This window comes from Martes martes, assembly GCF_963455335.1.
Source record: "Martes martes genome assembly, chromosome: 12".
In the NCBI taxonomy this organism is placed as follows: Eukaryota; Metazoa; Chordata; class Mammalia; order Carnivora; family Mustelidae; genus Martes; species Martes martes.
This window is the reverse complement of record NC_137900.1, coordinates 35,219,945-35,232,020: the sequence shown is the minus strand read 5'-3', so window position 1 is coordinate 35,232,020 and position 12,076 is coordinate 35,219,945. Positions and strand designations below refer to the sequence as shown.

General features: G+C 40.1%; 1 protein-coding gene across 1 annotated transcript in view; it reads left to right on the top strand.

Annotated features, from left to right (window-relative positions):
* The window catches only part of GLDC (glycine decarboxylase), a 93,172-nt gene that overhangs the window by 32,739 nt on the left and 48,357 nt on the right, over positions 1–12,076 (top strand). Inside the window, exons 8-11 of the mRNA XM_080819871.1 lie at positions 2,065–2,161; positions 7,973–8,078; positions 9,899–10,038; positions 10,611–10,691. Of these exons, the coding sequence (XP_080675997.1) occupies positions 2,065–2,161; positions 7,973–8,078; positions 9,899–10,038; positions 10,611–10,691 (424 nt within the window). The remainder of the gene's footprint in view (positions 1–2,064; positions 2,162–7,972; positions 8,079–9,898; positions 10,039–10,610; positions 10,692–12,076) is intronic.

Sequence of the window (12,076 nt, the reverse complement as noted above, 5' to 3'; positions counted from 1 at the left end):
AGGGGGGAAGCAGGCTCCCTTCCGAGCAGAGAGCCTGATGCAGGGCTTGATCCAAGGACCCCGAGATCATGATCTGAGCTAAAGGTAGAGGCTCAACCCACTGAACCACCCAGGTGCCCCAGTTTCTTCAAGTATTCTTACATTTGCTTCTTTCAGTGATGTATCTTTACCAGGCGAAATGAGGCAGAAAATTTTCTAATTAAAAAGAATTTAAGGGGCACCTGGGTGGCTCAGTGGGTTAAGCCTCTGCCTTCAGCTCAGGTCATGATCCCGGGGTCCTGGGATCAAGTCCCGCATCAGGCTCTCTGCTTAGCGGGGAGCCTGCTTCCCCCCTCTCTCTGCCTGCCTCTCTGCCTACTTGTGATCTCTCTCTCTCTCTGTTAAATAAATAAATAAAATCATTTAAAAAAAAGGAATTTAATATATTCTTGTCTGCTGATTTTTTTTTAAAGATTGTATTTATTTGTCTGGGAGAGAGAGCACAAGCAGTGGGAGAGGCAGGCAGAGGGAGAGCAGTCTCCCCACTGAGCAAGGAGCCCGATGTGGGGCTCGATACCAGGACTCTGGGATCATGATCTGAGCTGAAGGCAGATGTCTAACTGACTGAGCCTCCCAGGCATCCCATCTGCTGATTTTTTTTTTTTTAAGATTTAATTTATTTATTTGACAGCGCAAGCATGGAGAGCAGCAGGCAGAGGAGGGGGAGAAGCAGGCTTCTTGCTCAGTGGGAAGCTTAATGTGGGGTTCCATCTCAGGACCCTGGGATCATCCATGACCTGAGTTGAAGGCAGACACTTAACTGACTGAACCACCTAGGACCTCCTGTCTGCTGATTTTTTTTTTTAAATTTTTAATTTTAGTTATTTATTTGACAGAGATAAAGAGAGAATACAAACAGGGGGAGCAGCAGGCAGAGGGAGAGGGAGAAACAGGTTCACTGCTGAGCAGGGAGCCAGATGCGGGGCTTGATCCCAGGACTCTGGGATCATGACCTGAGCTGAAGGCTGACACTTAACGGCTGAGCCACCCAGGTGCCTCATATCTGCTGATTTTTAAATTGAATTTCTTATCTTTCTGAAAAATGGACCCCAGAGCTTGGTGAAATAAAGGATAGGACTGTTGAATCTTTTTTTTTTAATTTTTAAATTTTTAAATTATGTTATTTTTAAGATTTATTTATTTGTCAGAAAGAGAAGAGAGAAGAGAGCACAAGCAGGGGGAGTGGCTGGCAGAGGGAGAAGCAGGCTCCCCACTAAGCAAGGAGCCTAACTCCAAACTCCATCTCAGGACTCTTTATTAAAGATTTATTTATTTATTTGAGAGAGCATGAAACATGAGTGGGAGGAACAGAGGGAGAGCTAGAGAGAATCTCAAGCAGACTCTGAGTGAGGAGCCCTACTCAGGGCTCGATCCCACAACCCTAAGATTGTGACCTGAGCAAAAACCAAGAGTCAGTTGCTTAACCAACTGTACTACCCAGGTGCCTGTATCCAAATTCTTAATTATATTAGGAAAGAAGCAAAATTTTTCTTAGAGATAAGTGGTAAGATTATTAATATTCTTTTTTTAAGTTCTTAAAATCCAGGTAACATACAGTGTAATACTAGTTTCAGGTGTATAATTTCTTGATTCACCACATTCTTTTTCTTTGTAGCAGTACAGTTGCTTTAGATTCTGGTGCAGAAGTTGATTCCTTTGTCAGATATTTTTTTTTCTGTGTCTGCCAAGATGCTTAAAGTGAAATTTAATTTTCTCTAAATTTAATTTTAAATTGAATCCTCATTCACCATCATTATATTAGTCTGGGTGATTCCTGGGAAGTTTCCTTTCAAGGTTGCTAGTCTTATTGTATATATCTCAGTTCCTCCCTCAGAGTACATAATATACTAAAAATTATTAGTCCTATTTAAAACAGGATGGCTTAGGAATTGTTTCTTTATGGCCTTGCAGCGAAATACATTTTCTGGGTTCCTTTCAAGCTGGGAAGGAAAGAAATAGGTCCATTTGTGACCACCCCGGTGCTATGATCATATGTATTAACTAAGTATTTTATTCTCGGACCAGAGATGCCACTGGGAAAGAAGTGTATCGTCTTGCTCTTCAAACCAGGGAACAACACATCCGGAGAGACAAGGCTACTAGCAACATCTGTACAGCTCAGGTAGATCACATGCCTGCCTTGCCCACTGAATCGTTTAGAATCTACAGAAATGAGCTGCTCATGCATCACTCAATTGTTCTTTCATCAGTTTACCACCTACTGGCCAGTGTTTGCATCAGAAATGATGTGATCTTACTGGTAGAGAAGCCCTGTGGTCTTGTCAGAACCAAAATATAATGTATTGTCCTGGAGCTCTGTGTACGAATATACTTGATACTTCAGTGTTTCTGGCGTTCTTGGCCATTGGGCCAGGTCCATTATGGGTGGCATACGACTGGGCACTTTCCTTAGGGTTGAAATGGAAGCCCTCTCGGAATGTGGTGAGGAAGGCAACATGACTATGCTTGAGGGGTGATGAAGATTGACTGTTTGGTGGTGGTCATGGGATACTCTTGCTGGGGACTCAGGATAAGCATTCCTGAAAGGATGGAATAAAAGAGGAGTAGCTTCCTAAGTTCTTGATGATTTTGGAAGTTGCCCAGGGTTCTTGTCAGAGGGAGTAGTGTTTGAGACCAGGCCAGTTTCTGGGCTTAGGTGGAGGATTCTTCCTGAGCAACCAGTCCATTCTAGGTCCATCTTCTCCTTCAGGGTGAGAGAAAGAGCTCTCTTCGACACCTCAGTGGGCAATACAGTGCTTTTTTCTCTTAGGGCATTGGCTCAAAGCACCACCACCAGGTTTCAGAAAGACTCTCCAGGGGCAGTAGATGATAAGATCTTATATTTGGCCTTTGGTCTTTGGACTAGTTTCCTCAGTAGGTTTTCTTGTCTTATTGCCTCAAAAAGGTGGCTGCTGCTTTTTAGTTAGTTAAGAGCTCTTCTGTTATCACAGGAAGGAGCCAGCTGTCAAGAGTTCCTCTGTTGATAACAAATTGAACTTTATATGATGCTATTACTTTCTGTAATTTACCCCTCATTTGTTGAAATCCCTGCTTGCATATTTCCCCTTCCTTTGCAACTACTTACTGTTCCTCATTGTTCTGCTCATGTACTTGCAAAAGATATCTATCTGGTTATAAATGCATTAAGGGGTTTTCTGCTTCAATGTTTGAAATTAATTTTACAGGTGAACTTGGGCTGAACAAAGGTCTCCATCTTTTTCAGCAATTACTAAAGTGATGTTAGCCTTGGAAATAGCCCAACTCTGTCTTCTTTGATTTTTTTTTTTAAGATTTTATTTGCTTGTTTGTTTACTTATTTATTCATTTATTTATATATTTAACAGAGATTGAGAGAGAGAAAGAGACAGTGAGAAAGGGAACACAAGCAAGGGGGTGGGAGAGGGAGAAGCAGGCTTCCTGCAGAGCAGGGAGCCCAATGTGGGGCTTGATCTGAGGACCCTGGGATCATGACCTGAGCAGAAAGCAGATGCTTAACGACTGAGCCACCCAGGTGCCCCTTCTCTGATTTTTTTTTTAAGATTTATTTATTTATTTTAGGGAAAGAGTTGGTGGGGGGCAAAGGAGCAGAGGGAGACAGGAGAGAAAATCCCAAGCAGACTTCACCACAGTGGGTGTGGAACCTGATGTGCTGCTCAATCCCAGGACCCTGAGGTCACGATCTGAGCTGAAAGCAAGAGTTGGACACTAAGTGACTACGCCACCCAGGTGCCCCTGTCTTCTCTCATTTTTATCTTCTCATTCTGGAGAGCTTCTAGCTATCCATTGTCTATTTCATTTTATGAATTTCTTTTCATAATTGGTTGCATAAAGCAGTTGCTCATAATTCCAGTGTCATTCTCTATAAGCATGTAATTAATCTTTTTTGTTAGGAGATGACTGATAATCTTTTGAGATGCTCCTTGAACACTGTTGCCTTTAACTCCAGCTTTCTGCTTCTATAGCAACTGCTCTGTGTTCTCGTGACTGCCCCTTTCCTCTTGAGCATAATAGGCTCCACGCTGGAGTTGTCTTAGTTGTGCACTGTTGGTAGTACAAAGCCTTTTTTTAAAAAAAAATCTCTGAAAGTGTGTTATTGAATTCTTTTTTAAAATTCTTTCTATAAACTTGTGATATTTCACAGACATCTGACTTTGCATCATGTCCTGTTCTTTATGTCTTCTTTTTTCTTGGGTTCTACTACCACAGGCAATCTTTTCATTAGCTTTTTCTAAAGTCATTGTGTTGAGGTATAATTTACATTTCATTAACTCTTTCAGTGAGCTATAACTCTTCATAAAATTTGCGCATTTAAAGAATACAGTTCAGTGGTTTTTAGTATTTTTGTGAAGTTGTGCAACCATCATTAGCATTTCATTTCTGAACATTGTCATCAAAAAGAAACCAGTTTATGAAGCAGTCACTCCCCATCCTTCTCCCCTCCCTGCAGCCCCTGAGAACTACTAATCTACTTTCTTCCTATATGTATTTGCCTATTCTGGACATTTCATATAAATGGGATTTTTACAGTATGTGGCCTTTTGTGCCTAGCTTCTTTCACTTAGCATAATGATTTCAAGTTTCATCCATATTGTGGTATGAATCAGTACTTATTTTTTTTTTAAGATTATTTATTTGTTTATTTATTTGGCAGACAGAGATCACAAGTAGGCAGAGAGGCAGGCAGAGGTAGAGGAAGAAGCAGGCTCCCCGCCGAGCAGAGAGCCCGATGCGGGACTCGATCCCAGGACCCTGGGATCACGACCCGAGCCGAAAGCAGAGGCTTTAACCCACCGAGTCACCCAGGTTCCCAGTACTTATTTTTTTTTAATGGCTGAATATTATCCCATTGTATGGACATGCCATATTTTGTTTATCCATTTATCAAGTGATAGATATTTGGGTTGTTTCCACTTTTAGGTATTTTGAATAAAGCTGCTATGCACATTCACATACAAGAGTTTATGGGGTCATATGTTTTCAGTTCTCTTAGGTATATACCCAGGAGTAGAATTATTACACCATTTTATTGACCTAAATTGAACTTTTTGAAAAACTTCCGGGCTGTTTTCCAAAGGGGCTTCACCATTTTTTATTCCCTCCACCAGGGAATATTTTATTTGAGGGTTGTAATTTCTCCACATTTTCACCAATGCTTGTTATTGCCTGTCTTTTCAGTTATAGCCATCCTAGTGAGTGTGAAGTGTTATCTCATTGTGGTTTTAATATGCATTTCCCTTATAACTAATGATTTTGAGCAACTTTTAATTATGAGGTTTTGATTATACTTTTTTAAAAAATAATTTATTTATTTTAATAAACATATAATGTATTTTTATCCCCAGGGGTACAGGTCTGTGAAACGCCAGGTTTACACATTTCACAGCACTCATCATAGCACATATGTCCATATCCCCACCACCCTCTCCCGTCCCCCCTCCCCCCCGAACCCTCAGTCTGTTTCTTGAGATTGAGTCTTTTATGGTTTGTCTCTCTCCCAATCCCATCTTTTCATTTTTTCCTTTCCTACCTCCCCCCAACCCCCCCCACATTGCATCTCCACTTTCTCATATCAAAGAGATCATATGATAGTTGTCTTTCTCCAATTGACTTATTTCGCTAAGCATAATACCCTCTAGTTCCATCCACGTTGATTATACTTTTTTATTACTTTATTTAAGTATACTAGTTACGTTAAGTTTGTCCAGGTTATCCAGGAAATTTGAATTTTCTTGGTCTTTGTTTCTTTGAACTTTGGAGTTCTAAAGCCTTTCTAAGATTTCTAAAAATGATTTTATATTTGTTGTCAATTTGTTGTCCAGTCACTTGATACAGTTTCCTCTTTGTGGAAAAGAACCATCTCTACATTATGCAAGATTGTTGTGATAAGAGGATTCCAGAGAATTCTGTGAATATCAGGCCTGAGTTTCTATTCCTCAGAAGTAGTCATAAGCATTTGGATACGTAGTGTCATGGGTTGTTTGACTTGCCCTTTCCATGACTAGAAGGTATTGTAGTGCTTCTATATTTATTTCTAATTGTTATACAGAGTCCACAGAGCTTCTGTACTCTCTTGGGGGAATTTTTGTAAGAAAGTCTATTTCTGTGTTATCAGATGTCTTCTTCCTTTTTAGAAAGGGAAAGAGAGGGAGAGGGAGAAAGGGACTCTTAAGCAGGCTCTATGCCCAGTGCATAGTGCAACGTGGGGCTTGATCTCAAAATCCCAAGATCATTACCTGAGCCAAAATTAAGAGTTACAATGCTTAAGAGTTAAGACACTTAATCAACTGAGCCACCCAGGTGCTCCAGATGTCGTCCTTTCCCTTGCATGTTGGCTTCACTTTCTGGCATCTTTTTTATTTTAATTTTTTTGCTAGAGAGAGAGTGAGAGAGAGAGAGCACAAGTAGGGGGAGTGACAGGCAGAGAGAGAAGCAGGATCCCCACTGAGCAAGGAGCCATTGTGGAATTCGATCCCAGGACACTGGGAACATGACCTGAGCTAAAGGCAGATGCTTAACTCACTGAGACAGCCAGGTGTCCCTTTCTGGCGTCTTTTGAGAACTGTTTCTTGTTTTGCAGTGGTCCCGTGGATTCCTTCTGGCAGCCTCACTGAGCAAATCGTACCTAACAAAATCAATCCAATATTGAATATCATCCAACTTTAAAGCACTATGTTTCTCAGGTTCCCTTCCCACTCCATGGTGATTGGCTGTGAAGATGACCTTGAACTAACTACTGACCTACTTACTACCTTAGAAGAAAAGTCACAAATGGGACTGAAAACTTCAGAGTTTATAGTGCTTCTCTAGTAAAATGGGAGTGGGAGTGGGAGAATAGAGTAGTCTGGGCAGGGTAGGAATCTGAGACCTGAGTTGGGACCAGTTTCCTAGGGGGCCAGGATGGTATTGCATGGTTAGAAGATTGCTAATTGGCGGGATCTAGGGTGATAATGCAAATGAGGGATGGGACCAGGAAGAAGAGAAAACCACAAGGTGGGCCTCCATCAATTTTTGCCACATTGTAACTCCTTTTGGTCTCTTATTCTAGCTATCTTATTTTATCCTCTTCCCTGACCCAACATGCCATCACAGTGGGTCCTTTTCCTTGTTTCCCATGCAGGACTTCCTCACTGAACCATCCTTGAACTGACTGTGCCCCTTCCTCTGAGAAATTCCAGTGCCATTCCTTTCTGTTTTTCATCACACAAAACACAGGCTTCCCTGTAAATGTTTTTGTGAAACCTCAATCCCATGGTCAAGGAGATATCTTTGCCTGAGAAAGTGACCTTGCTGTGAGCAGGGAATAGCCAAGCCAATAGGTGCCGATTTTCTCTTTCTAATGTATGTCCTGCCAATTCATTGTGGCTTTATTTCCCTATGTCCTGCATTTTCATTTTCGGTAGTCCTTTTTCACACAATCTCCATTCATCTGTTGTTTGGCTGAAATTCAGCTTCTAGCACTTTATTTAAGTTCTCAGGAGAATTGTGTTTTCTGAGTTCTTGTGTATTTGAAAATTGCTTGTGCTTTTATCTTTGAACTATTTGAGTATAAAATTCTTAGATCTCACTTTTTTTTTTTCCTGACACCTTTATTACTCCATTGTCTTCCTACATGAAATACTACTTCTCAGTGTTTAATGACAACCCCATCCCCCCCTTATGGGTGATATGATTATAAAGTTTCATCCTCCTCCTTTATGGTGGTCAAATTTGAAGGTTTAGTGTCATGACTCCAGGGTGTCTTGGATGCTGTGTTTGCCCCTGAGAGAGGCAGGTTATAAATGGTCCCCCACTATCATAGAGAATGCAGGAAATCTGATCATTTTTTTGTTCCCTCTTTTCAATTTGGCATTTCAAGTCAAAATAATATTTCTTCTCACTAATTGTCTTCATCACATTGTTGAGCATGATTCCTTAAATGTTCTTGTTGTTTTAGGCTCTCTTGGCAAACATGGCTGCAATGTTTGCAATCTACCATGGTTCCCGTGGGCTGGAGCATATTGCTAGGAGGGTACATAATGCCACTTTGATTTTGTCTGAAGGTGAGTCACTTATCTGTTTAAAAACTTTGGGACGTAATAAGACTGATAAGCCTGAGTAGGTAAAATAGAAAAATTGTGTCCAATACTGTATACAAAATTGAAAGTCAAATAAAGTATTTCAACATTTCTGGGATGCCTGGGTGGCTCAGTTGGTTAGGCCGCTGCCTTTGGCTTGGGTCATGATCCCAGTGTCCTGGGATCGAGTCCCACACTTTCTGCCTCTGCCTGCCACTCTGCCTGCTTGTGCACGGGCGCTCTCTCTCTCTCTCTCTGACAAATAAATAAATAAAATCATAAAAAAAAAAACAAAACTATTTCAACATTTCTGATAGACTGGGTGTTAAAAATTTTAATATGGAGATCACTTACTTGCTCCCCAACCCCATAAACATCTGAGGAATGATCACTCAGAGAAAAATTGGCAAAGGACATTAAGTGTAATTTTATTTTTTAATTTTTTTTAAAGATTTATTTATTTTATTTTACAGAGAGAGAGAACCAGGGGGAGAGGCAGAGGGAGAGGGAGAGTCTTAAAGCCCTGAGCCTGATGCAGGGCTCAATCTCACAACCCTGAGATCACAGTCTGAGCTGAAACAGAGTCAGACGCTGAACTACGTCACCCAGGAGCCTAAATGTAATTTTAAAAGAAGCAAATATACAAATAAATGGCCAATAAGCATAAAACTTCAACCTTACTATTAAGGAAATGTAAATTGAAACAATAGTGTTTCTCCCATTACTTGGTAAAGATTACAAAGAATGCTGATGTTGGTATAACTTTTTAAAAAGATTTTTATTTATTTATTAGAGAGAGAGGGAGAATACAGACAGAGAGAGATGGGGAGAAGCAGACTCCTTGCTGAACAGGGAGTCTGACAACATGGGACTCTATCCTACCAGGACCCTAAATCATGACCTGAGCTGAAGGCAGATGCTTAACTGACTGAGCCACCCAGACACCCATGCTGATATAACTTTTATGAGGGCACGTAAGCAGTACATTATTAAAAGCTTTAAAAATGTGCCTAAGTTTGAATAAAAAATTCTACTTCTAGAAATTTATCTAAAGGAAGTAATCAAGTAAGGATGTAAAGGATATCCACTGAAGCATTGTTTATAATACCACAACCTTAGAAACATCCTTAATGTTCAATAATAAGTGATTAAACATTAAAAAGATGACATAGATATTGATCTGTTAAAAAACAAAATATTCTTTATGTATTACAAATGTTTTAAAGTGTAAAGAACTATATGTGATATATCACACACACACACACACACACACCCCAATTCTAGAGTAAATATACACCAAATTGTAATCAGCAAGTATTTCTGGATGGTGATTATGGTGATTTTTCTTTTTTTTAATATGTATTTATTTTATAATACATATAGTATTATATGTATTATATGTATATATAATATATATACATATATTGTATGTATTATATGTATATACTATATACATAGTAATAAGCATTTAATTTCTTTAAAAAAAAAAAAAGCAGCTGTCGAAACACTGGCTAAGACCAGGAACAGACTATAGATAAAATTTACCTCTTGGATCCCCCGGGTGGCTCAGTCAGTTAAGTATCCTACTCTTGATTTCAGCTCAGGTCATGATCTCAGGATTCTCAGCACTCAGTGCAGAGTCTGCTGATCCCTCCCCTTCCCTCTGCTTGTGCTCTCTCTCTAAAATAAATAAATAAATAAAATCTTAATTAAAAAAAGAGTTTACCTCTTTACTTCTCTGTGAAAGGTCAGGGGCTGCAGAGCAGATTTCTGTTGGGGACTCATGTCTCTCCTGTCTTGTCTAGGTCTCAAGCGAGCAGGGCATCAACTCCAGCATGACTTGTTCTTTGACACTTTGAAGATTCAGTGTGGCTGCTCGGCGAAAGAGGTCTTGGACCGGGCTGCTCAGCGGCAGATCAATTTTCGGCTCTTTGAGGATGGCACAGTTAAGTAAAACTTAGCCGTTTTTTTAAACTACTTTAAAATTTCCTGACTTTTCTTATTAAAAATTTTCTTTTTAAAAAAATAAGCATTGGAATTTTGGACACAATCTATGTTTTTTAAACAATCTTCATTTCCCACTAGGAACATTGTGACTTTTAAATAAAGGATAATTCATTCTTAGCTTTACTGAAGACTTTGTGTTTTCATGTTTTCATATGGGACTCTAAGCCACGTATTTTCTCATAATACCCTTCACAATATGACTGTTGAAGGTAAAATATGATAAGTGATATAATAAGTTAAGGAAAGAAAAGGGTAAGTGAATCTAGTGTCAATAGGGGTGACCTACAGGCACCAGACTGTTAGAGCCTGGAGGTGGCTCCTAAAACTCTAAACTTTGTGAAGCCTCAGACTCATCTAGTCATGGGCCAACTTGGATACAGTGGCACCCAGATATTTTGGAATAACTGAGGGTTTTATCCAGCATCTTCCTTCCTTTGACCTCTCCTGGGGTTTCTCCACTGGTCTTGGTGTCTAGGGCTGATGTTTGCTTTTTCATTTTCATTTCTGTAGCTTGGGATTTCTCTTGATGAAACAGTCAATGAAAAAGATCTGGATGACTTGTTGTGGATCTTTGGCTGTGAGTCATCTGCAGTAAGTAAATTAAGAAGGTGCATTTCTCATAGTAACTGTTTGAGATGTTGTTAAAGATGACTTGGCCTCTTGTTCCATGTGTGACATTGGGTGGCCTGTTAAAATTATGCCACTGACCATCCCTGATAGCTGGTGGTCACTTGCTGTGGGCCCTAGCTAGTGCCTTGCAGCCAGGCTACATGGGAGGCTTGTTAATGGTGCTTAACTGAAACTATCCCTAATATGGAGAATCATGACATTGGTGTCTTGGTTATGTCAGTTTTGGGAAAATACTCATTCATGTAACCTATTTATTGAACACCTAAAATGTGGCAGGTACTGAGGCCCTGAGGATGGTGGTGAATTAGACATGATTCCTGCCCCGACAGAGCTTATAGTCTAATGGGGACTTAGACATGCACAAGATTAAAATCCAGGCGATATGTCATACTAGGTGATGTCTGAAGATGCTCTGTGAGGAGGAGCTTCTCCCCAAGACTTGGAGAAATTGTCCTAAGCTGAGTTCTGAATGATGATGGGTGGGAGTTATCCAATCTGAGGTGGCACAATTGAAGAGCAAGGTGGTTGGGGCCAGAGGTGTTTCGGACACTGGGAAGAACAACAATAAATGCTTAGAGAAGGAAGATTACAATGTGAACTAGGGGCAGTTCAGTGTGACCGAGATGGTTTCTAAAGCAATGAAATAGCAGGGCCATGTGAGGAGAAAGGAATGAAGATGACAGAGCAGTCAGTAGCTACCTAAACCCGTGGCGAGATGTTAATCACAACACTCTACAGGACCCGGTGCACAGGAAGCACTCAGTAAACACTGTTGAATGCATCAGTGGAAGGAAACGTTTCCTATACAAGTAGAAATAGGTTCCAGAGTGCTGAACAGTGCCATCCTGGTCGTCTATGTATTGTTTAAGAGAGGACTTCAGTACCAGATAACTATTGTAAACCATCAAAGAGATAGCACACTGTTCTTTTTTAAGCCTTAGTTAATAAATCGGAGTGAATAAGCTATCTTCTCCCTAGAACTCTGCATTGAATTTAACCCCAGGTTCCATGCATTTAAGGAATATTTATGGAGCACCCACTGAGGGCTCTAGATAGCTGTACTATTAGCCTGCAGCAGAATGAGGAACAAGACATGCATTTATATAATCTGGATCTGGATATTAAACCCTTATCAGATACAATATGCAAACATTTCTGTGGGTTGTCTCTTAATTCTTGATAGTGTCCTTTGAGATGCAAAAGTTTAATTTTAATTGAAGTCCACTTTATTTACTTTTTCTTTTGTTACTCATGCTTTTGATGTCCTATTTGAAAAACCAAAATCCAAATCCAAGATCATGCAGATTTGTGCCTGTGTTTTCTTCTAGGAGTTTTATACTTTTGGC